This window comes from Mytilus galloprovincialis, chromosome 5 (genome assembly GCF_965363235.1).
Source record: "Mytilus galloprovincialis chromosome 5, xbMytGall1.hap1.1, whole genome shotgun sequence".
Taxonomy (NCBI): domain Eukaryota; kingdom Metazoa; phylum Mollusca; class Bivalvia; order Mytilida; family Mytilidae; genus Mytilus; species Mytilus galloprovincialis.
In genome coordinates, this window is record NC_134842.1 from 33556422 (window position 1) to 33582387 (window position 25966).

At 32.6% G+C, this 25966-nt stretch overlaps 2 protein-coding genes across 2 annotated transcripts; one reads left to right on the plus strand and one right to left on the minus strand.

Annotated features, from left to right (window-relative positions):
• Positions 1–3898: 3898 nt before the first annotated feature.
• Positions 3899–10109, minus strand: LOC143075659 (dCTP pyrophosphatase 1-like). Its single transcript, XM_076251171.1, has 4 exons — positions 9951–10109; positions 5538–5648; positions 4838–4872; positions 3899–4103 (listed from the first exon to the last, which is right to left on the minus strand). The coding sequence occupies exons 1-4, from the start codon at positions 10058–10060 to the stop codon at positions 3913–3915; spliced, it is 447 nt and encodes a 148-aa protein (XP_076107286.1). The 5' UTR covers positions 10061–10109; the 3' UTR covers positions 3899–3912.
• Positions 10110–10130: 21 nt separating this feature from the next.
• On the plus strand, positions 10131–21764 carry LOC143075658 (uncharacterized). The gene is made up of 6 exons (XM_076251170.1): positions 10131–10386; positions 11766–11915; positions 14022–14125; positions 15283–15333; positions 16631–16826; positions 17465–21764. Exons 1-6 carry the CDS (start codon positions 10310–10312, stop codon positions 17535–17537), a joined length of 651 nt encoding a protein of 216 aa, XP_076107285.1. The 5' UTR covers positions 10131–10309; the 3' UTR covers positions 17538–21764.
• Positions 21765–25966: the final 4202 nt, after the last annotated feature.

The window sequence follows — 25966 nt, forward strand, 5'->3', positions numbered from 1 at the left end:
TCCTTGATATTGAAATGTAAGTTGTATTTGATGATAATACATAACATATATAAAGGTTGAGGATGAACACGGATGCGGCCACTTTTATGTTTGACAAAAAACATCTGAAAAGTAACACTTTTCGGCATATTTGGTACATTTTTCATATTTGAGCTTGAATCGGGTCGTTTTAATGACTTATTCAGTTAAAATATTTCACATAAACTAATTGAATCAAATAAAATAGAAATTTACGTGTTTAAAAAGTGGTCAAAATCTTTCGTCAGATGGACCTGAAATTTGAGGCCAGAATCGGTCCTAACCGGACCTACTCCTTTACAAAAGATTCTGAAAATTGCTATAAATGACTATAAAGGGCAATAGCTCCAAAAGGGGTCAATTGACCAGTTTTGTCATCAGACTTATTCGTAGATCTTACTTTGCTGTACATTATTGCTGTTTACAGTTTATCTCTATCTATGATAATATTGAAGATAATAACCAACAAGACTGTGACACTGTTGCAAACACTTGACAAAACTAAAATTCATATTCCATCATCAGTGTTATAAAAATAATGTTCAGTCTTGTTACATTCTACACTAACTAGCTTTGTTAAAAAAATGCAATATTAAAAACTTGGATAGACAATTCTTTGAGACAAGGAAATCGCTTCAAGAGAACTAGAAGTGTCCAAGCGACACGATTGGCCCAGTCTCAAAAAAATGAAAAATCTGCAATTTCAATAACACATGGGAACACAAACATGATGATAGTCTCGCACACTAAAAATCATCCCAATATCTGAAAGCGTTTAGAAAAAAAGTCCGTATAACTGTAATTTTCAACAAGTTATCAAAGTCCATAGTCCGAAATTTCGGCAAAAATTAGCCGAGCGGAATAAAAAATAAACTTGATCTGTAACTCATCTTGGTTAACTCACATGCCAAAAATCATCCCAATATCTGAACGCGTTTAGAAAAAAGACCGTATAAAAGTCCAAAGCCCGTTTTTTCTCGACAAAAATTAGCGGAGCGGAACGAAACATAAACTTGATCTGTAACTCATCATGGTTAACTCACATACCAAAAATCATCCCAATTTCGGAAGGCGTTTAGAAGAAATCTGTATAATGATTTGTTGCAGAATGACGGAATTTTTCGAAAAACTAAGGATTTTCTTATCCCAGGAGTAGATTACCTTAGCCGTATTTGGCACAACTTTTTGGAATTTTGGATCCTCATTGAATGCTCTTCAACTTTGTATTTGTTTGGTTTACAACTATTTTGATATGAGCGTCACTGATGAGTCTTATGTAGCCGAAACGCGCGTCTGGCGTACTAAATTATAATCTTGGTACCTTTGATAACTATTTACGGACAAGGGTAAAACTATATGGCACCGAAAACTTCGTTGCGGGGCCATAAAAACTGCAAAATTTTCTTAAAATTACCAATTCAGTGGTAGAGACCCAACAACAGGTTATCTGATTGGCCTGTTAATTTTAGGGCAGATAAATTTTGCCCTAATGAACAATCAAACCCTCATCAGTTTGCTTTAAATGTTTGGTTTCAGAGATAAAAGAACCAAAAACTGCATTTTACCCCTATGTACAATTTTTAGCCATTTCTGTCATATCTAGGCATCGGACACACTTTTCAAACAATTTACCCTAATGATGATTGTGGCCAAGTTTGGTTAAATTTGTCTTATTTGTTTCAGAGTGGAAGATTTTTGTAAAGGATTACAAAAATTTTCGGAAAATTGTTAAAAATTGACTATAAAGGGCAATAACTCCTAAAGGGGTCAACTGACATTTTTTTTCATGTCGACTTATTTGTAGATCTAAGTTTGCTGAACATTATTGCTGTCTATCTCTATCTAAAATAGTATTCATAATGCGGCGTAAAGCAACCAACAATCAATCAATCAATCAATAATAGTATTCAAGATAATAACCAAACACGGCAAAATTTCCTTAAAATTGCCAAATCAGGGGCAGCAACCCAACAACAGGTTGTCTGATTCATTTGAAAATTTCAGTGCATATATATTTTAACCTGATAAGCATTTTACTCCGTCATATTTGCTCTAAATGCTTCGATTTCAGAGATATTAGCGAAAAACTGCATTTGACCCCAATGTTCTATTTTAGGCATGTTGGGGCAGGGTCGTCCGACACATTTTTATAACTAGATATCCTAGTGATGATTTTGTCCAGGTTTGGTTAAATTTTGCTAAGTAGAGTCAGAGGAGAATATGTTTTTGTAAAAGTTATCGGACGACGGACACAAAGTGATGAGAAAAGCTCACTTGGTCCTTTGGGGAAGGTGAGCTAAAAAGATGAGCTATGATTTATGATTTATGTACAAAAAAATAACGAAAAAGAAATATGTAACACATTAACAAACTACAACAACTGAATAGCAGGTTCCTGACCCGAGACAGTCACATACATACAAAATGTGTCAGGGTTAAACATGTTAGCGGGATCCCAACCCTCCCATAACCGGATACACTATGTGTAACATTGCAACATAAAAGTAGTAAGTCTAGACAAGACAATAAGGGCAATTAAAGATTTATTAATTTTCTAATAAGATAACTATAAATATCTAAAAACACCTAATTTTCTCAAGGACAAGGAAAATAATAATAAAGTACCCACCCACTCATAAATAAAATAGGTGAAGTTGCTCAAAGGATGAGTTGATCTTTTATTACATATACTTCCGAGAAAGATAATGTATTATATAATAAGTAAATCATTTCAGTTAGTCTTCATATCAGAAAATCGGGGAAAACCCACATCGGTAAATATAAGATTAACAATTTCAATATAGAGATGACATAATACAATTAACGAAGAACCTTATGAACTCTACGACTCGTATATCAAGAGTCTAAATTCGTTTACTAAAATGTTTTTCTTTTGCATCTACTGTGAGTTGTAATGGAAAATATAGTTACAAAGACACGACGATTCGTCTTGAAAACAATTTTCATTTTGTACTGTAACATGAATAAACTGTTATCACAGAGATATGTCTCGCCTTTTTGTAATTTTGATTATGCAAATGTTGAAATCAAAATAGCAATACTTTAACATCTAACACAAGTTATGAAAATGTTCAAAGTCAATATATAATCTCCATGGAAACTATACTTGCAAATGCCAATAAATTTGCATACCATATATTATTGACTTAACATTTATTAGCAGTTCATCTTAGGTAGCACAATACAAAGATTTTGTCACTCCCAATCAGACAACTTAAAACTGATGTAATTCATTGCATCCTTCTTTATATTTTATAAATGAGGTACCAAAAGAAAGAAGAAAGATTAATCTTTTAAATTGTGATAATTTCATTATGATTAATTAATTATTATGCAATTAGTTGCTATATTGTGATGTCCATACTTGAATGAATTTAGCTTCTTTGTTCTTCATAGCATCCAAAAATATTTTATATATTCTTGTACCTGGTTAACCTGGGACCAATGGTTAAAGAGACTTAATACTTAATCCTTTACTTTATCTCCCAAAATAAACCTGTGAATGGTAGTTTTGTGGGCATGTTCTCGATTCTGTGTTTATACATTGCTAAGTATAGCTTATTAATTTTGATTAATACAAAAATATATAGCATTAAAGATAAAACTGAGAATGAAAATAGGTAATGTGTCAAAGAGACAACAATCCGATAAAAGAGCGGAAAACAGCCGAATGCCACCAATGGGTCTTCAATACAGCTAGAAAATTCCTCATCCGGAGGATGCATAGTTGACAAAGGCTAATTTTCACATTAATAAACTTAATGTTTCTATTTTGTCAACTTTCTGTTTGGGAGGCAGGTGCCTTCGTAAAAAATTGGAATAATTTTTAATCTGTTCAAAAAACGTAATGCATGTTGGCTAATATTAAAATATTTATTCATAGGCAGTATATTTATCACTTTTGCCGTACACCTTTTTGGCGGGATATTTCTGTCTATTCTGCTTAAACTTTTGTAAAACAGCTGCCGGGAGGTCAATTTTACACCTGTCAGCTAATCGGACAAGGTAAATCAAAACATCACTCATTTCTTGGCCCACATGCTTCTTTTCTTCTTCCGTAAATTCTGAAAATGGTCATTCAAACAGATAACATCTTTATATGCATTTAGTATATTGTAAACAGTCCTTGGAATAATACTGTTTACATATTATTCAATTATAATCTATACAATAGTGCAGACTTAATATTTTTAGATAATAAAAGTTTCGTTAACAGAATCTTAACGTTAAAATTCTTTTTCTTGAAAGAAAAATCCAGTTTGTCCTCAAGATTTTCCTCCAAAATGTATCTACTTCCAAGGATGAAATCAGAAGACTTAGATGAAAAACTTAATTTGTATGTCTGTAAGTAATGTTATATGTATACTGGCAGCAATGTATGGATTGGATAGTCTTTTGTCTACATCGTCAGGACAAACACGTATTTATGCGACATAGATTTTACTCAATACCAACTTTTGATACCAATATTTGTGAATAAAATATCGCAATCAGTCAAAGAAGAAAAACAATGAAGAGGGTTTTTCAATAAAAATGAAAGTGATAAGATAGGAACCTCGAAATTTTATTTTTGGACAAGAGTTGAGGGTCATTAATATTTGTATGTCGATTTATTGCATGTACAGGTTTGTTTCGCGTATTGGGTGTATGGGTAATTTGGGAGAACCTTCCTATCCAGTTGCTATCAATTTAATTTGCTCTATAGCTATTTGTAAGAGAGTTTAAATATGCCGTAAATGTCGTAAATTGAATGTATATGTAAAATACATCACTCAATTGAGTAGAATATTTAACTTACCAGGAAGACCAACTTTAACTTCTCCTTTCCACTGACTGAAAACAAATCAATAAATATGTTACTTTTATTTTTAAACAATTTAAAAGACAGAAATCGTCACTGACAGAGTTTCTATCTGTATGATTACCTATATGATGTATATAGCTAGCATTGTAGATTTCTCACTTTCGTAAATTTTTGGTCACAAGTGAGTAGTGATTTATTTTATAAGAGGTCCTATAGCTACATAAACGTTTTTGGGGTACTATCAAATGCTACTTTTTTTTCTTATTTATAAATATTGACATTCAACAATCTTACCTGAAAAACTTTATCTCATGAACTGTTATTGAAAAACAGAATTAACACTAAGAAAAATGCCGACCAAAGGCCGTCATGTAATTGGTCACATCTTGTTCTATAGTTTATGTAAAGTTGTCTGATTGGCAATCTTATCTCATCTCCTAATTTTAAATACTTGTATTAAACTGCTCTCAAAGCAGCAAATTCAACTTTCCAACATTGATGATGGGTGCCACTGGCAGAGCAGGATCTGCTGAATTCCCTTCCATAGCCTGAGACAATTCTTATTTTTCTTTTTGGGGCTTTGTGTTTCTTAGTCTTTAGTTTTCTGTATGATATTTTGTATATAAACATTTTTTTTGCTACGGTATTAACTGATAAGACATAATCAATGGATTTTTTCGTTTAGATGTCTTACAAAATTTCAGATAGCTCTCCAACTTCTCCAACTAAAGCAAGAAGTATATTTCTAGGAGTATGATACTGGTTCCAGTTTCTTTCTGCTGAAAATTCTTCCTGGAGTGACCTTCTGCAAACAAACAAACAATACTTACAATATGAACCATGTACTTCAGACTAACTACAAAAATAACAAAATACAATTGCTTACATTAATTAGATATAAGAAGATGACATGAGTGCCAATGAGACAACTCTCCACAGTGGCGGATCCAGCCATTTTAAAAAAGGGGGGGGGGGTTTCCCAACCCAGAGTAAAGGGGGGGGGGGGTTTCCAACTATATGCTCCCATTCAAATGCATTGATCGGCAAAAAAAGGGGGGTTCCAACTATATGCTCCCATTCAAATGCATTGATCGGCAAAAAAAGGGGGTTCCAACCCCCGGAACCCCCCTCCCCCTGGATCCGCCACTGCTTCACCCAACTGGCAATTTATAAAAACTTAAAAAGTAAAACATTCAAGGCCAAAGTACGGCAATCAACACGGAGCGTTGGCTCACACAGAACCGCAAGCTATAAAGGCACCAAGATGATTGGTGTTAAACCATTCAAACAGAAAAACCAACGGTCTAATCTATAAAAAAACGAGAAACGAGAACCTTTATAATGCTTATGAACCACATCAACAAATAACAACTACTGAACAACAGGTTCCTGTCTTAGTACAGATGCAAACAAATGATGCGGGTTAAAAACGTTTTAACAGTCGCCAACTTTCACCCTTAATAGTAGTATCATAATAGTAAAACAAAAAAAAGACAAGCTTTAAAATATCGAAATGATGATGTAACTCGATCAAAAAGAAGTAAATATCATGATCATACACTGAACGAATACATTTGATCGATGGCACACAATCAATATAAAACCATTATAGTTCAAATGAGGAACCAAATACGAAGATTTATAAAATGACCTCCAATAATCCTACTTTACAAAGCTATTAACTTTCAGCATTAACCAGATGATATTTCAGTCATGATGGTGTATCTAGGGAAAACGTTGTCCTTTACCTGAATGCTTGCTCCATGACAGCAAATTTCTTGATAACAAAACTTTGTATTTTAATTTACTGAAAATTGGTATATGTTTTGGTATGTTTCCCTAAACTGGGATAATTTTACATAGAAATAAATAAAACCCCGGTGACGATGTGAAATGCGTGCCAATGAGACAACCCTCCATCCAAGACACAATATGTATCTGTATCTGCATATATGTTACACAGTGCAGGATCCGATCGTCGATATACATGATATATATGCACACTGTCCAGAAGGAGATCTGCTTTGTTAGTCCAACTGTTAGAGGACAGCCGTGGAACGATGCATCTACTGTCGTTTTTTGAATGCCGCGTTTATCTCTTCCAGATGGTCAATTAGGATATCGTTTTAGGAAAAGGGGAGTTCTTGCGGATGCCTGTTTTGCAGTCTGTCATCATTATCATTTAGAATGCTCTGCTATTTCGTGTGTCTTGTCTTTCTAAGATGTTCGTGTACTAAAAATCACTAAAGTTTGGCGTTTGTTTCTGATTTCTTGCAAGTAGTTTCATGGTTCAATACATGGCATCAATCCCTCAACCACTTTGTAGAACATAGTCAGCCTCTGATATTTCCTTCTTTCTTGGAGGGGTGGTATTTCCAGGTTTAAAATCATATTTTTTACGCATCCTGTTTCTCTGTATCTGTAGTCGTGCAGGATGAAACGTGCACCTCTTTTCTGTATGCTTTCTAACATTTTTATTTCCCATGTCCATGGTGAATTGGTCCCAAATGTCAGCACCATATTCTAGTACAGATCTAACCATGGCTTAGAATTTAGTAGGCTTGTTTTTCTGCGCTATTCACGCAGTGGAGTTATTAAGCAAAACTAGAGGCTCTAAAGAGCCTGTGTCGCTCACCTTGGTCTATGTGACTATTAAACAAAGGAAGCAGATGGATTCATGACAAAATTGTATTTTGGTGATGGTGATGTGTTTGTACATCTTACTTTACTGAACATCCTTGCTGCTTACAATTATCTCTATCTATAATGAACTTGGCCCAGTAGTTTCAGTGGAAAATGTTAGTAAAAATTTACAAATTTTATAAAAATTGTTGAAAATTGACTATAAAGGACAATAACTCCTTAGGGGGTCAATTGACCATTTCGGTCATGTTGACTTATTTGTAAATCTTACTTTGCTGAACATTATTGCTGTCTACAGTTTATCTCTATCTATAATAATATTCAAGACAATAACCAAAAACAGCAAAATTTCCTTAAAATTATTAATTCAGGGGCAGCAACCCAACAACGGGTTGTCCGATTCATCTGAAAATTTCGGGGCAGATAGATTTTGACCTGATAAACATTTTAACCCCATGTCAGATTTGCTCTAAACGCTTTGGTTTTTGAGTTATAAGCCAAAAACTGCATTTTACCCCTATGTTCTATTTTTAGCCATGGCGGCCATCTAAGTTGGATGGCCGGATCATCAGACACATTTTTTAAACTAGATACCCCAAAGATGATTGTGGATAAGTTTGGATTAATTTGGCCGAGTAGTTTCAGAGGAGAAGATTTTTGTAAAAGACTACTAAGATTTACGAAAAATGGTTAAAAATTGACTATAAAGGGCAATAACTCCTATATGGGTCAACTAACCATTTCGGTCATGTTGACTTATTTGTAAATCTTACTTTGCTGAACATTATTGCTGTTTACAGTTTATCTCTATCTATAATAATATTCAAGATAATAACCATATAACGGCAAAATTTCCTTAAAAATGCCAATTCAGGGGCAGCAACCCAACAACCGGTTGTCCGATTCGTCTGAAAATTTCAGGGCAGATAGATCTTGACTTAATAAACAATTTTATATCATGTCAGATTTGCTCTAAATGCTTTAGTTTTTGAGTTATAAGCAAAAAACTGCATTTTACCCCTATGTTCTATTTTTAGCCATGGCACCCATCTTGGTTGGATGGCCGGGTAACCGAACACATTTTTTAAACTAGATACCCCAAAGAAGATTTTGGCCAAGTTTGGATAAATTTGGCCCAGTAGTTTCAGAGGAGAAGACTTTTGTAAAAGATAACTAAGATTTACGAAAAATGGTTAAAAATTGACTATAAAGAGCAATAACTCATAATGGGATCAACTGACCATTTTGGTCATGCAACCTTATTTGTAAATCTTACTTTGCTGAACATTATTGCTTTTTACAGTTTATCTCTATCTATAATAATCTTCAAGATAATAACCAAAAACAGCAAAATTTCCCTAAAATTACCAATTCAGGGGCAGCAACCCAACAACGGGTTGTCCAATTCATCTGAAAGTTTCAGGGCAGATAGATCTTGACCTGATAAACAATTTTGTCAGATTTGCTCTAAATGCTTTGGTTTTTGAGTTATAAGCCAAAAACTGCATTTTACCCCAATGTTCTATTTTTAGCCATGGCGGCCATCTTGGTTGGTAAGCGGGGTCACCGGACACATTTTTTAAACTAGATACCCCAATGATGATTGTGGCCAAGTTTGGTTAAATTTGGCCCAGTAGTTTCAGAGAAGATTTTTGTAAAAGTTAACGATGGACGACGATGGACGACGACGCCGGACGCCGGACGCCAAGTGATGAGAAAAGCTCCAGGTGAGCTAAAAAACGTGAAAAAAGACATAATTTCACGTTGAACGTGAAATAATTTCTGTAATGAACGTTGCACGAAAAATACCGAGCACGCTAAATAAGACTTTGAAAATCACGATGTACTAGTAAAATTAAATAAGCAGAACACGTTGAACGAGGCACCCGTCTTGCACGACTGAACGTCAAATAAAAAAGTAAAAACACGTCACAAGTGAACGTGAAATAAAAAACGGTGATCACATTGCACAAAAATAACCCTTTACCACCCTCTTTTGTGAATATCTAAATATGTTTAATTTGTTGAAAGACGTGCATAGTATCAAATCATAAAAATACAAATTGTTTCATGTAAGTCTCTTTATAGGTGCAATTTGGGTACTTGGTGCAATTTGGGTACTGTTACGTTAACCTGATAACATATATGACTTCGCATTCTTAAATAATCATGTAATTTTGAACCTTTTTATACTGATATTTTCATTTTTGATCTCGGGTGGCACATTAATTGATAGTAAAAAACAAATATCAGAAACCGTAAATAGAAATAGTAAATAATGCCCCCGAGGTCATATATGTTATAGGACAACGTGGATATGTTCCCTAGTCCAAATAATTATGTCGTCTGGCAAGGCTATTTCAATTTTTTTCTAGGACGCCTTCCTACATGTATTTGGACTGCCCAGCGGACGCTAGTCGGCTCGCTACATAAATAAATCATTATCTTTGATTTGAGTACTTACATATCTTCTAGTGTTGGTTTTTCACTAAACATGTTTTCAGAAGACACGATTTTTTCTGTTGATCTTTCATTTTCAAATGGTCCCCCCGAGTTTTTACTTTCTTCAGTCATATCGAAAGTTACCGGAAACACATGTTAGACGTCATGTGTACGCATGTTGTAGAAAACATTGTTTACTTCCTGTCAAAACGAAATTAGATTGTGTCAATGACGACATAGGTTTAAAGTCCAAACTATTTATTGTTGTTGAACATCAGCTGAGCGAATCCTATCCAAACAGAATCTAGATGTTGTATGTTACCATGTGACACCGGAAACATACACTGTATCAATAAGTGTCATTAATCATCATCCTGCAAAATGTACATCTATCACGAATTCGTTTCATTATTGACAATATCAGTTTTCTTTGTTTTGCTGCTTGTGTTTGTAGAAGGGTAAGAATTTTCAGTGATTCACATATGAAAGAAAATTGCTTTTTTAAAAGAATATTAGAAAACTAGAAACTAATAGATTCCCTTTGTTTACAGGATGTATCCTTAATTAATTTTTCAACTCAGACCTAGTCCAAATAATTTTGACTCTTAAAAGACTATTCTATTTTGATGTAGAGAAAATGTAAGACGTCATCGAAAATAGTATAATAGCCTTTCAAGAGTCATAATTATTTGGACTAACTCTGGCAGAATGGTAAGGGTTCATAAATAAAAGATTGTACAAAAATATTGAGTTTTCAGATTTTTCATCACATGAGAGACAAATAAATTTTAGTGCATACATTTGTACCTGATTAAAATTGAGTAACACAACAAACAGGCTTTGATTGGCTGGAGAAGCAGGTAATGAATTCCTATCAAATGTAAAAGTTAATTCAATACCTGCTCTTGATTTTTACATCAAGATTACTGTGAGGTCATTCCGATTTATTGGCATTGCTGTCGCCGAAAGTTACATTATGCAAATTAGTTTTGGGTTTTCAACCGATCTATAAATATTATAGATAGATCCGCAGACATTATCTAGTGCAAAATAACATTCCTTATCGCTTGTTTTAAATTCATTTTTTCAATGGATACTCCTATCATGATAAATATTTTTTTTAAAACAGAAATTAATAATATGAAAATGTTTTGTTGTAAGATATAAATATAAAAGTAAAAAATCATTGATAATATCTATGTACGTACCGAAAATTTTTGTTAAAGCTTGCAGAAGAATATCTCAAAAACGTATTGCGACACTCCCGGCAAGGATCAGTAACTCTGTAATTGTTTTTGGCAATTTGCAGGAAAATATGAATGGATTCTCATATTTAATCTTTTTGAAAAACTGACTTTTTACACAAGAGTGTTCACCATGCACTTGCACTGCACTATTATTTATAGAATATTAGAATAGAATGATATACAAATGGATGAAAATCATATATACATTACATGCAACTGTTATATTAATATACATTTTTTTTATATATAACAACAAACCAGTGTATACTCTGGGACAATCATTATATTAGTATAATAGTCCCAGGACTGAGGTACATTGTATACTGATTTGTATCACTACATTATAATAGTTATTACGGTGCGGTTGAATTTTCTCTCATTAATGCGTCATCCACTCACTCACTTGTTTCAGAAAAAAATATATATCTCTGTACATTAACCTCAATTTCAGGTATAGAGATGTGATCTTTTTCTGTAACATGTGCTTTTGACCATCCACAAGAACTTGCAGTCATCCGATGTTCAGTACTTCAGTACTTTGATTTATTTTTATTTCAGCAAATCTTTAATGACAATAAATTGCATTTTAGAAATGAAATTGAAGAAAGTTCATCAAATCACAGATGTAATAAAGTCAAGAGGACAGAAAAAATAGCTCAAATGTATGAAAGTGGACCATGTGTTCAAGCTTATAAGGCTCGTTGTGGATGGTTTAGTTTAGATCTGTGTACTTTTTACAAGTAAGTAATGATCATCATATTTGATTTTATTTGTTTTGAAAAATTAATTTATGTACATTGCATGTCACCATGATCAACCGACCAATTCAGAAATGGTGTTATATTAACAGTTCATCTATATTTTGGACATCTTATTAGTCTATTTGTCATTCAGAATCATTTGTAGCAAGCCTATCCAATTTTATCAACCACAATTATAAATCTTTTTATAAATTTTAATTTATCTGTTCAAAAACATACACTCATTATGCGTTTACTTTTCTGCATTGGCTAGAGGTATAGGGGGAGGGTTGAGATCTCACAAACATGTTTAACCCCGCCGCATTTTTGCACCTGTCCCAAGTCAGGAGCCTCTGGCCTTTGTTAGTCTTGTATTATTTTAACTTTAAGTTTCTTGTGTACAGTTTGGAGTTTAGTATGGCGTTCATTATCACTGAACTAGTATATATTTGTTTAGGGGCCAGCTGAAGGACGCCTCCGGGTGCGAGAATTTCTCGTTGCATTGAAGACCTGTTGGTGACCTTCTCATACCTGTCAACCTGTGACGATGAAAATGCAGGTCATGACCTGCATTGAAGAATGAAATCTCAGGTCATAACGCGTACGAACTTTTTCGAGCTGAATTTCAGTAATTAGGGAACATTTTTTTTATAATTCAAATAAAAGTTTCCAAAACATGTTCACTTTATTAATCATTATTTCATTGCATTTTGAAAAGCTTTTGATAACTTTGTGACACTTTCTCCTCTTCTTTGGTTAATGTTATTTTTAATATTTCTACATTGTTCTATATGTATAATATTTCACCCTCAAGTTGTGACTGGCTTTTTATTAATTATTTTTAGAAAGTTGTGACTGGCTATTCAGTCTTTGCTCATCAGCTGATCCAATTTCCTTCTTAATTAGAGTATAGTAAAATAAAGTTAAACAGTTAAAGGAAGTATAGATGAAAAAATAATGAATTAAATGAAAAGTCATATTTCAATATGTATTTAAATTCTATTTGTAGTAGATTTGATCTTTTTTACCCCAAAAAACGTAAATATAAGGAACAATTTTGAATGGTGACAAAAAAGGGGAAGTAACTCAGTTGAAAAATGTTTGTAAAACGTGACAACAGTGAAATTTTTATACGACCTGAAGCTAAGGTAATTGGTGTTAATTAACAGTGTGTTTGACACCAAAGCTGTCAAGTGAAGCCATGCACTTGATGGGTCACTTAATTTGACAGTTTACACAGGTAACTGAACTTCTGTTGATGGAAGAATTACGAATTTGCCGGTATTTCAAAGAAAAATCACTAATGAAATCATTCTCTAGGCTTAGAAATCAAGGTGAAAACGGGTCATTTTCGGAATTCCTGGGTTATTCAGTGACCCGGTGGGTGTCGCGGGCGATCTCTCAGAATTGTTAAAATCTCGGGTCACACCCGCAAAATACGGGTCAGTTGACAGGTATGATATATATATGTATATATAAAGTAACTTTTGCCTTCTGCTGTTGTCTGCTCTATTGTCGGATTGTTGTCTCTTTGGCATATTCCCCATTTCCATTCTCAATTTTACTCAAACTACTACTATTCAAATAGAGAACAGAATTAAATAACTGTTTTACAATTTAAATCAGAGCAGTAAGTCAGTATGTTAAATGCAATTAGAATAAACAACATTCATTTATCAACAGTTTTTTAATGTGGAAATTGAGAAAAATGATTTATTTTATAAATCTTTTTATAAGTGAATATATCAAGAAAATCTAATACAGTATGAACATGTAGATATATGTATATATAAAGTAACTTTAGCGTGTTATGTGTTACATATTTTTTTTCGTTCATTTCTTTATATGAATAAGGCCGTTAGTTTTCTCGTTTGAATTGTTTTACATTGTCATATCAGGGTCTTTTATAGCTGACTATGCAGTATGGGATTTGCTCATTGTTGAAGGCCGTACAGTGACCTATAGTTATTAATGTCTGTGTCATTTTGGTCTCTTGTGGACAGTTGTCTCATTGGCAAAAATACCATATCTTCTTTTTTTCATATTAGGTAAAAAAATATAGCTTTTTCTGAGCAGATATTCTGATTTTAACATTTTTTATTTCAGAAAAGAAATTTGTGATAAAAATAGCAACAGAACACAGTATTATTATTCCACTGTGAGTGTGTGTTGTGATGACTATATTGAGGCTCCCAATGGGACCTGTATAAGTAAGTATAGTGAACTAAAAAATCAGAAAGAGAAAGTTTTAAATTTTAAATGCACTAAAAGGAACATGTTGTTTTTAACTAGATTTTCAGAAGAAAAATAGGTTATTGATTTTGAGATGTACAGCGGGCAGGTGTATTTTCATCTGCCAAACAGTGTCCATTCTGATTAATTAACATGAAAAAGGTTTGATGATTTTTTTTCAAATTTGGATATGTTGTTTCTTGTGACTAAATAAAGTTGAAATTAAATTTTCACGATTTTAGCTTTTCTCGCTGTTGAGTTGTAAACCTTTCAATAGCCAAAAGTTATACTTATTATATGAATTTGAGTTATTTCCCTTTAACAGAAATGGTGAAAAGTGATTTCAATTATAGGAATTTGAGTTACATGTATTTCCCCTACACATAGGGAGTTTGCTTGTCAAGTTTTGGATATTTTGTCAGATTTTCCGAATCCTCTGTTTTTGTCTATTTCAATGACTTAAAAAAATTTGCCTATTGACAACCATTTTTCTTTTTGTAAATCTTTTACATGTATAATGATGAGCCATCTGTGAAAGTATTGTAAAATTTTAATTATTTTTTAATAGTTTTTGAGAAAAACTTGTCAATGATAAAGCTATGAAAAGTCAAGAGAGAATATTTTCTAGCCAAAATTTCAATGGCTAATATCTCAAAAACAGGCACATTGATATTTTTATTTATCCCCTATCAATATAAACTAGTGTTTTGAAAAGTTAATTATTTTGAAACTGAGAAGAGAACCATAACAGAAATAGAGTTATTTATATGTATTTACAAAAAAATAATTCTTCAGGTTCTTTGATATGCTACATGTAATTCTAACAATGTACTCAGATTTTGAATATTTGACCATACATGTAAAAGGTAAATGTTCAATTTCAAATTATTGAATTCTTTGACCACATTCTTGTTTGTGTCACAAATCTATGCTGGTCAAATATTCAATCACAAACCAAGTTCAAAGCTGCTTTAAGCTTTAAAGTTTTCCATACTTGCACAACTGTTCAGGGTCTTTACCTCTGCAAGAAAATTCAGTATACTCTGAGAGCCTCTTGTTTCTTTTATCATATAAAGCACTAACAGTTTCTAGTAGCGCTATCTACAGCATGCAATAATTTGACTAAATTTTGCAGGTGTGAAATCCGCTGATCCAATATGGGTTTTAGACAAAGAAAATAAAACAGGTAAATAATATTAAAATTATTTTTGTATTTATACATGTATGATGAATGCTGTCTGCATATTATTTCAGTTTTCGATAAAAACTAGTCTGTAGTTCCAAATAATGATATCTGTTTCCTAACTTAAGTTTGCCATATCTTAATGTAACGAAACTTATATACAATGTGAATTACCACAAAACTCAGATCCAGTTCAAATTTGGAAAGCGTCAGTGTTACCATTTTGGAATAGGAAGATGTGGTATGAGTGCCAATGAGACAACGCTCCATCCAAATAACAATTTATAAAAGTAAACCATTATAGGTCAATGAAAGGCCTTCAACACAGAGCCTTGGCTCACACCGAACAACAAGCTATAAAGGGCACCAAAATTACTAGTGTAAAACCATTCAAACGGGAAAACCAACGGTCTAATCTATATAAAAAAACAAGAAATGAGAAACATGTATAAATTACATAAACAAACAACAACTACTGTACATCAGATTCCTGACTTAGGACAGGTGCAAACATTTGCAGCGGGATTAAAAGTTTTAATGGTACCAAACCTTCTCCTTTTTTATGAAACAATAGTATAACATCACAACATAGAAAAACACAAGATAAAATATCAATTGAAAGGCTTAACTCAATCAAAAAACAACTGACTGTCCAAGGAGGGGGCCCACTCTAGTCATGCTTCAGTAATTCCCTATATAGTCGACCAAACTTTTCTCACAACAGAGGAGGGGGTCTGAATCTACCTATGGTAAACATGCTTCCAGATAGAATCAGGTTTTCATATAATATGTCATTATGAAACACAACACCATGTTACAGCACCATTATACATATGATTTATTAAAAAAAACCAGATGTGATCATCATGTGAAGAACAGACGTACTGTTTCCCATCTTCACAGAGACTATTTTGAAATTTTATTAAGTTCTTGATGTATTAATTAAAAACAATGCAACTTATTTTACAAGTACAGACATGAATGAATGATCTTTATTCTCATAAACCAAATATCGATAAATAGTAACAGAGAAGATAGTAAAATTTTAAAATAGCATGTGTGAAATACAAATTATTGGTATTCAATATTATTTATTACATACAACTTATATTCACAATATTTTTCTATCCCAAAAAGTTGCTCAAGGGAAGTAAGTTCGTTTTAATACAGTATTCATGCAGCAAACATGGTGCCAAATCTTAAATTCAAATATTTCAGATATTGTTTATTTTTCTTTGTACTTTTTTATGAAAAAATATAAACCCTTGTACACATGTATATTTTCTGTTATACTTTTTAGATGTAGTTTATGTAAATATTGAAGATATACCAACAACAACAACACGTGCCAATCGTCAGGCTCAGAAAGGTCAACAAATAGTGCATTCTAATGAGGAAGAATCGGTTCTATCTAAAGGAGCAATAGCAGGTGCTGGCTGTGCAGTAGTATTCTTGATAATTGTGATAGCTTTTACAGTCATAGGTATACGTAAAAGGTTAGTATTATTATCAGTATTTTGATTATCCCATTTATAGGAGGCTCTGACAATAGAAAGAAGAAGTCAATTATATATATTTCCTAATAGCATTAAATAGACGAAATTTCATGTGAACGTTTAAAGTCTGATATCTTAGAGCTGTTACAGAATTAAATGCATGGGGGATGGGAGGTACGTTTTTATGTCCCAACCACCATTAATATAAAATTTTGATTTAACATACAATTCTTACAAAATTCTTAAGGAAACCCAACCCTTCACAATCAATTAAATAAAATGCCTCTTATCCCCCTAATATGATCAAGTGAATTTTTGAACAGCCCTTATAAAGATTTATGATAAAATCTTAATTGAAGGAAAAAATATGATGCCTTATCATAACTTCCTTCTGTTAGTTACTGCAAATACTTTATAAGAAGTATATATGTTTTGGAATTTAGTATAATGTCCATATTCATTAAACTAGTACACATTTTTTTTTAGAGGCTAGCTGAAGCCCGCCTTCTGGCACAGGATGTTCTCGCTGTGTAAGAGACCCATTGGTGGCCTTCAGTTGTTTTCTGCTCGTCAGTCAAGTTGTTGTCTCTTTGACATATTCCCAATTCACATGTTAAATTTTATTTATCTTATTACAGAAGATTAAGAAGACCCAAGAAGAAGCCAGAATTAGATAATGAAGGAGAAACTATGCTGACAAGTTCAACGTGATAATGAGAGATAGTTACTAATTTTGTCTACAGAAACTTTCTAGAGAAGCACATCAGGGCTTAAGCAGCAAGCAATTTCACACATGATGTATTCCTAAATTATATATATGTGATAGTTAGATTATCTTTCACTTTGAAAGCAGCATCCTATCTTATGTTTATCTTAATATTGTGCACCAAGTATTTTAACACCAAATCCCAATTTGGGATATAGAAAAAAAATTTGAAACAAACAAACAAAGAAAAGAATTAATGTTATAATACTCACTGTAGTGCAATTTAGATCTTTTGAAAACTTAGTCATTTTCTAGAAACAATGGTCTGTAGCTCCACATTTACGTATTGCATTCCCTAAATGGCAAAGATAATGTGCTCATACACCATACCTTATAAATAACAGATCAAGCTTGAGTTACAATTCTCATTTTATAATTTAAACATTTTTTGGTTGTATGTTGGTATCTTGTCATTGTCTTCCTTGTCCGAAGACGGATGATTTCCGGATAATAACTGTAGTATAAGTAAATAGAAATCAATTAAATTTTAACACAAAGTTTATAACCACTTAAGAAAGTTGGGATTGATTTTGGGTGTTTTGGTCCCAAAGTTTGGGAATGAGAGGCCAAAAAGGTGCACAAATAAGCATATTTCTTGGTTTTCCTACAATAGCTTTGTATAAGTAAATAGAAATCTTTGAAATTTAAATACAAGGTTTATGACCTCAAAAGGAAGGTTGGATTGATTTTGGGAGTTTTGGTCCAAACAGTTTAGGGCTGAAAGGGTCCAAAATTAAACTTGATTTCATCAAATATTTAATTATTGGGGATCTTTGATATGCTGAATTTAACTGTGTATTTAGATACTCAATTTCTGGTCCCGTTTTCAAATTGGTCTACAAAGGTCCAAAATTAAACTTAGTTTGATTTTAACAAAAATTGAATTCTTGGGGTTCTTTGATATGTTGAATCTAAACATGTACTTAGATTTTTGTTATGGGCCCAGTTTTCAAGTTGTTCCAAATGGGGGTTCAAAATAAAACTTTGTTTGATTTCAACAAAAAATGAATAAATGGGGTTCTTTGATATGCTAAATCTAACCTTCTTTGATATGCTAAATCTATCCATGTATTTAGATTTTTGATATTTGGGCCCCTTTATCAAATTGGTCCACACTGAGTTCTAAAGGGTCCAAAATTGAACTTTAAACAGGCTATTATTTGAACTTTGAATTATTTTTAATTATGGAATTTGCATAATTTCTTGTGCTTGAAATTTTTTATAAATTCCATGTTTTTTTCTGTACTTTAATTTTCTGTGCTGCGCACAACACTTTTCTATTAAAAAGAAGATAGTACATTTTCAATAGAATGAACTGTGCCGCACACAACACTATCTATACAAAATACATTGTATGAAAATTTATATGAACTGCTCAAAACACTATAATACCAAATCAACATGGAATTAATTAAAAATTTCAAGCACAAGAAGTTATGCAAATTCCATAATTAAAAATAATTCCAAGTTCAAATAATAGACTGTTTTTAATTGATTTCATCAAAAATTTAATCCTTGGGGTTCTTTGATATGCTGAATCTAACCATGTATTTAGATTTTGGATATTGGACCATAATAGGTAAATGTCCAATTTAGTTTTTTTTGTGGCCTTATGTCCCACAGGGGATGAAGAGGATAAGTAAGTAAGTAAGTATCAAGCTTCAATGTTTTGTCCATACTTGCCTCAACTGTTCAGGGTTTAACCTCTGCGGTCATATCAAGCTGCGTTTTGCCGAGCATCTGGTTCTAACATGTTTCTTAAAGTGTGAATACTTTTTCAAAAGCATTCTGATCTGTTTATTTATTAAGACTGACATTCTAATCTAAAATGCTTATTTTTATGAACAAACAATCTTGCTGTAATCAATACCCATTAGAATAAATGTTTTACATAGTATACATGTGTATATATTGGTTGGAAATATGTCAGTAATTTATTTTAAGTTTTTGATAGAATGTATTATTAAAATTTGTAATTTAAATGAAAACAAGGTGTTTGTCATATATTTTTTAAAACCCTGCACAATTTCGTTTGATTACAGCTACTTCGGTATTAGATGTTATATCTTTTTCTGCAATATACAATTTGATGATGGAGAAGTAATGGTTGGCTGAAACGAGAACATTTCCCATCATTTAAAACTATAATTCATAACTTAAAAATAGTGAATTACATATACAATATCCATTTGTTGATTTCAGGAGAAAGGTTGACCTTGAATTAAAGTGTTGGACTTTATAGCTAAAGGTTTGTATTCAGAATTTGTAAAAGTCAATAAATCTAGTATCCATGAATATGCAAATTTTCCTCAAACCATGAAAATAAATGATTTACACAGTATAAATATTGGTTGTTGATATGTCAGTATTTATTGTTTTTGTGCAATAATTTAAATTGTTGATATTTTGTAATGAGTGTTTGTGTAGTCATTTTGTAATTGTTTATATTTTATTTACTCTGAAGCAATGATAGTGAATTAATTCATATCTTTTTTTTAAGATTTGGGTCTGTTTTGGTTTTGCCACAGTAATTACATGTATTTGAAGATAAAGTCTATTCAAATGGTTCTTGTTCAAGATGCTACTGTAAATTCAGAAATTATTGTGTGTGTCACACCAACATATGAGGGGTATTTCCCAATAATAAAAACATTGCAATAATTTCTGAATTTATAGTGCTATAATTAAAATAAGGTAACCTGTGCCTAGAATTCAAGATTAGGATTGATAGGAAAGGGGAGATAATTTACTCATTTCTCTAAGTTTTATCCTGAGATCACAGAGATGTGTTCACAGTAATAAGATGTCAGCACAATGCATTGTAATCTGACATCAAATTTAGATGTATAGCAGGGGGTGGGGTAGGTCTTGTTGTAAACAGTATTCAAAATCTACCAAAAGGTTGTAAAATATAAAATTCTAAACAGACAGGTGAACTGTTGCTTTGCCCTTGCACCATACAACATAAAGATTGTGTCAGGACCACAGGCTACAAATGTTTATATTTGATATTCAGAGTGAACAACCAATTAAGAACAAAGTATTATAGGTGGTTAATTTTTGATGATTTTTGTACTGATAACTTATATTTATTTTGTAATTGTGCTTTAAAAATTTTTGATAATCACATGATTCAGCCAAACTGTGAACAAATAAAATTGAGAATGGAAATGGGGAATGTGTCAAAGAGACAACAACCTGACCAAAGAAAAAACAACAGCAGAGGGTCACCAACAGGTCTTCAATGTAGCGAGAAATTCCCGCACCCGGAGGCGTCCTTCAGCTGGCCCCTAAACAAATATATACTAGTCCAGTGATAATGAACGCCATACTAATTTCCAAATTGTACACAAGAAACTAAAATTAAAATAATACAAGACTAACAAAGGCCAGAGGCTCCTGACTTGGGACAGGCGCAAAAATGTGGCGGGGTTAAACATGTTTGTGAGATCTCAACCCTCCCCCTATACCTCTAACCAATGTAGAAAAGTAAATGTATATATTAGTTTGACACTTAAGAAGTTGTGTATTTGTTAATGAGTAAGAAGCTACATATTTGTTATATATGTATAGATTATCGGGTTTTCTACACATTGGTATTTACAATATCTCTACTAAGAAACCCTGATTATCTGTTTATCTTTATATTACTGGTCTTTTCCCTCTTCCTAAGACAGTTTTACGCTTGACGAAAGCAAGCTTGATAACTTCTCCTCTCGCATTGTGATGTCGCTGATAACTTCTCCTCTCGCATTGTGACATCGCTGATAATGCCTGGTCTCGTTTGGAAGTCTTGATACGAGAATTATATAGCGACAGAGCAGGGTGATATAGGCATAGGGAAGGACAATAAGTACCTATAGGTATGCACTGTCCATTGACTCTTTTAAAGATATTCTACCAATTGCAACCTAAACCCCAAAACTGAAAAAATGCATGAATTCAAAACACAAAGGTCTGTCATCAACAATGAATGTTATAGTGGACAAACCAGCCTTGGGAAAGGCACCTGCACATGTGTTCAGAGTAATAGTTGTATATGAATTCTAATGTATTAGATTTATTGCTTTCTTTAGTATGACTTATTAATACTTAAAAAGCTTACAGTTTCTGTGTTTCAGTTCATGTTTTAATTAAATGTAAAATGTTAATAAAATGGTTTAATCCTTGTATTTCTAAAAATTAGAAAGACCATGTCATAGGCAACATGTGTACTAAGTTTCAAGTTCAAGTTCAACTTCATCAAAAACTACCTTGACCAAAAAGTTTAACCTGAAGCAGGACGGATGGATGAACAGACACACAGACCAGAAAACATAATGTCCATAAATGGGGCATAAAAACTTCCTGTACATACAACAAGCAAAAGAAAAAAAAAACTGTTTAATGTTTCACTGTCATCAAGTCATAAATATTTTTTCACTTTGAAGGCACACATTTTGTATGGTCATTATAGCGGAAACAAAGTGTTATCCTTGTTCATCTGAACGCTGTTAAATGTACTTCTGTATGTCCCAACCAAGTGCATGAAACTTATACAAAATGCTTATTACCACAAAACACAAATCAAATTTACTTTTCTAGAGTTATGCTCCTTTACAAAGAAGAATGCATCACTTCTGTTCCTGTGTTGAAAACTTGCTGATTTTTTCCTTTCCTTTCTATAGCTCCAGTTTGCCTCAACCAAATGTAATGATTCTAATATACAATGCTTATTACCACATAACACAGATCAAGTTTGAATTTTGGTGGTGTCACTATTACCGTTTTTGAGTTATGTCCCTTTATAACATCATATGCAAGCAGGGGCATCATTGTCCTATGGACAAATTTTCAAATATTTACAATGGATTTTTGTCAGCAATGATTTCTTAATTTTGAAGGTTGATCATCAATAGACAACTTTTGAGTTCGATGCATTTCTGTCAAAAACTTTGGTTTTAGTGAACATTATTTGTGCGTTATGGACATCGTCACTTCTGTTCCTGTGTTGAGCAAGAAGTGGTAGGAAAACTATGCTGTTATATTGCACAAATTATTCGGCAAATTGAACTCTCTTGTCATTAGGTAGATGTGATTAAGTACTTTCAGAACAAACATTATTTCAAGTTTATCTTGCACAATGATGATCACTAAGACGCTGGATGAATGTTAAAAGTGCAGGGACAATAGTAACTACTTGGCCATTCTGGCTACACTGTAAAATAGGTTATTTTTGCAGAAAGACTGAGTAAATCCGCTTGAGTGCAGGGATACAGGTGATCCCCTCTATCTGGTAAATAACGTCCTAAAGGCGCTAATATAAATTGACGAGTTTTATTCTGGTGAAGGACAAACTTGAAAGTGGTCTACTGAGAGATTTACACAATTTATGAAGTTTAACTTCAAAGAGGGACAAAATATACCAGAGAGATTTTCAAACTCATAAGTCGAAAATAAGTTGTCATGCCAGGGATAAAAAAGGGCAATCAATAGTACGCAAAGTACAAAGACTAGGCACATGAACCCCCGACCTAAAAATGGGGGTGATCTCGGGTGTTCTAGAAGATACTGCTTCATATGTTAAACTTGACGTGTTTTACATATTGGTGAATGCTTGTTTTGTTTTCATGAAAAATTCGTAAGGGTCCCGCGGAACCCAGTGTCTCACCTACTCTTTCTGATAATCGCAGGCTCAACAAAATTGAGGAAATAAATCAATAAAATATTCCTGTTGATACTATCTTTTGATTGTAAGAAGCTTCTGTCCATGTTGGGTAAAAATCCAGGATAGTTTATGAATCTAATAAATGTTTAAAAACTTTACAGACTGAATGTAATGTTAACCGAAAGAAAACAAAATTTTCTTCTAGATACTAGCTTTTGATCATAAACAAGCTTCTGTCCAAGTTTGCTACAAATCCACAATAGTTTGACGTTACGCATGATATTGGTGTCACTTTTGGTAACGTCGTATGTTTTAGCACATGGGTTGGTAAATGCCGTCAAAATGTAGTTTTGCATAAAATTTTAATGATTTTTTTATTGGCTAACCGATTTATTTGTATGTTGAGAAAACCACTATTAAAAATATATGTATATGAGCATTGGAGAGGATGGGTATATCTTAAAGGCAGTAGGAACGTTCTTCGTGTATTGAGCCCGAACACCAACAATTCTGGAACTATCATGTAGCTACAAAATGTATAATGATTGATAAAATGTACATCACACCAAAGTTTTCGGTATCACATTCAGAGTTAATTTTTTATATTGTTTTGTAGAGTTTTGAAAAGGTTAAATGGAAGACTAGTATGACGTTTTGAACTTAACTTTTACGAATTATATAATTTTAGGAAATTTTTATGTTCTTTTTTAATACAATTTTATTGGTTATTAAAGAACAAATTTAGCGTTATGTGATTTTATCGTTTTGGTTGAAATTGTAAGCTTTACAAAAATGAAATAGATCAACACGAAACAGTAATTGCTTTTCTGTTTCCTTAAATAGTAAATGAATGAGAAAATGACGAAAACATCTCGTGTTTTCAAAACCAATAAACGTTAAGTATAGGAACAAGTATAGGTTTAGCTAGCTATAAAATCGGGTTTAATCCACAATCTTCTGCATAAGAGAATGTCTGTACCAAGTCAGGAATATGACACTTGTTATCCATTCGTTTGATGAGTGTTAGCTTTTGATTTTTTCATCTGATTTTTCGTTTTGAATTTTTCTCAGAGTTCAGTATTTTTAACTTGACCCACGCTTTAACCGAAAATTAATTGATTAAGTGTTGGTGATTTACTCAATTTCAGCAGTTCACTTAAGGGGAAGCATATGTTTATTTCTATCCAATGGGCCAACAAAGAGCTGATAACATGTACAATAAAAGATATTATTTAAGACACCAACAGAAAAAAACAAAAGAATTGCGTCCAAAATTTGTTTTGTTTGGAGAGGAAGCCGCAGTGCACAGAGAAAGCAACCGATCTTCGCCCGGAAACCGACACTTCCTAGTAAATAAGGTTCATCGAATATATTTACAACCTCGATGTTGACATCCTAGTGATCAGTATAGATATACTTCTTAGATCGCTCGGAATACAAGGCCTCGGAAATTCTTTAAATAATAGAAAAAATATGGATACGATTGCTGACAATTCTCTACCAAAGAATTTAACTATTATACAAATCACAGAACGGCTGTCAACAATGAGCAAACTTGATACCGCACAGTAAGCTATAAAAGGCCCAGAAATAAAATAAGGTAAAACAATTCAAACGAGAAAAGTAACGGCCTGATTTAAATACATAACAATAAACGGGAAACAATTGATATAAAGCAACAAACGACAGCCAATGAATTTACAAGCACCTGACTTGGGACAGGCACACACAGAATGTGGCGAAGTTAAACATGTTTGCTGGCGCCAAAACCTCCCATTACCTGAAAGTGAAACAGCACAACGCATACACTCGCACATTCAAAACTAGTATCTTTTCTTCTTTAATTAAATTCAATGTGTCCCAAGTCGGATATTTTCTTGTCAAATAAATTGAATCGACTTTGCAATAATGTAAGTCTCCTTTGTAATTACTTAGATCGGTAATGAGACAATTAGCAGGCAAGTTTGGGACAGAGTTTGGTGTTGTCTCACATAATTTGTCCATTCGCTCAACTCGTAAAATATTACTGTTTGATTTAAAAAAAAACATAATGAGCAAAAAGACTTTACCGATGTTTGCTGGGTTTGTACCGTAAGACAGGAAATATACGTGTACTTATTTTAATTAAGAAACGTGAAATAAAATATATGGCAACGTATTGCATTTATCATTTATGATGTCACTTGTTGCAGATATAAAAAAAAAAAAAAAAAAAAAAAACACCGAATTTGAGTCATTGCTGTTGTGCCGAAGTTTGCATTAAATTATTCTAATTGATACGAATATTATTCAATTGATATTTAAATTTCCTCTTTGGTCTCCGGAGGATTTGTGTAAGTATGTTAAATATTTGTTGTTGAGTTGCTGTCTCATTGAAATGTACTCAAATTAGATTTTATTGAAATATTATGGTATATTAAAAAGAGAAACGCATTTCAACGAGGTGAAATCAATTATAAATTATAAATTCATTTTTTATATATATTCTCTTAGTAAAATAAATACGTTACAAAAAAGTTACACATTAACGCATACATACGTCGCCTTACAAGAAAACGTCAAAAACGTCAAATTAGCGATGCTGTGACATATTGGTAGACCACCATGCGACCGCTTCGTTTTGATGATTTTTCGATTTCTCTTTACTTTATATACATCAATATGTTCCTTTTGCAAAGGAATTTGACTTTATATATATATATATATATATATATATATATATATATA

What these genes read in the sequence shown, in the direction of transcription:
- LOC143075659 (XM_076251171.1), bottom strand. Translation starts at nt 10,060, where the DNA reads ATGACTGAAGAAAGTAAAAACTCGGGGGGACCATTTGAAAATGAAAGA. An exon ending in AAACCAACACTAGAAGATAT is followed by an intron (nt 5,649 to 9,950) that starts GTAAGTACTCAA and finishes GTTTGTTTGCAG; the next exon opens with AAGGTCACTCCAGGAAGAAT. An exon ending in GGAGAGCTATCTGAAATTTT is followed by an intron (nt 4,873 to 5,537) that starts GTAAGACATCTA and finishes ATTTGTTTTCAG; the next exon opens with TCAGTGGAAAGGAGAAGTTA.
- LOC143075658 (XM_076251170.1), top strand. Translation starts at nt 10,310, where the DNA reads ATGTACATCTATCACGAATTCGTTTCATTATTGACAATATCAGTTTTC. An exon ending in CTGCTTGTGTTTGTAGAAGG is followed by an intron (nt 10,387 to 11,765) that starts GTAAGAATTTTC and finishes ATTGCATTTTAG; the next exon opens with AAATGAAATTGAAGAAAGTT. An exon ending in TCCCAATGGGACCTGTATAA is followed by an intron (nt 14,126 to 15,282) that starts GTAAGTATAGTG and finishes TAAATTTTGCAG; the next exon opens with GTGTGAAATCCGCTGATCCA.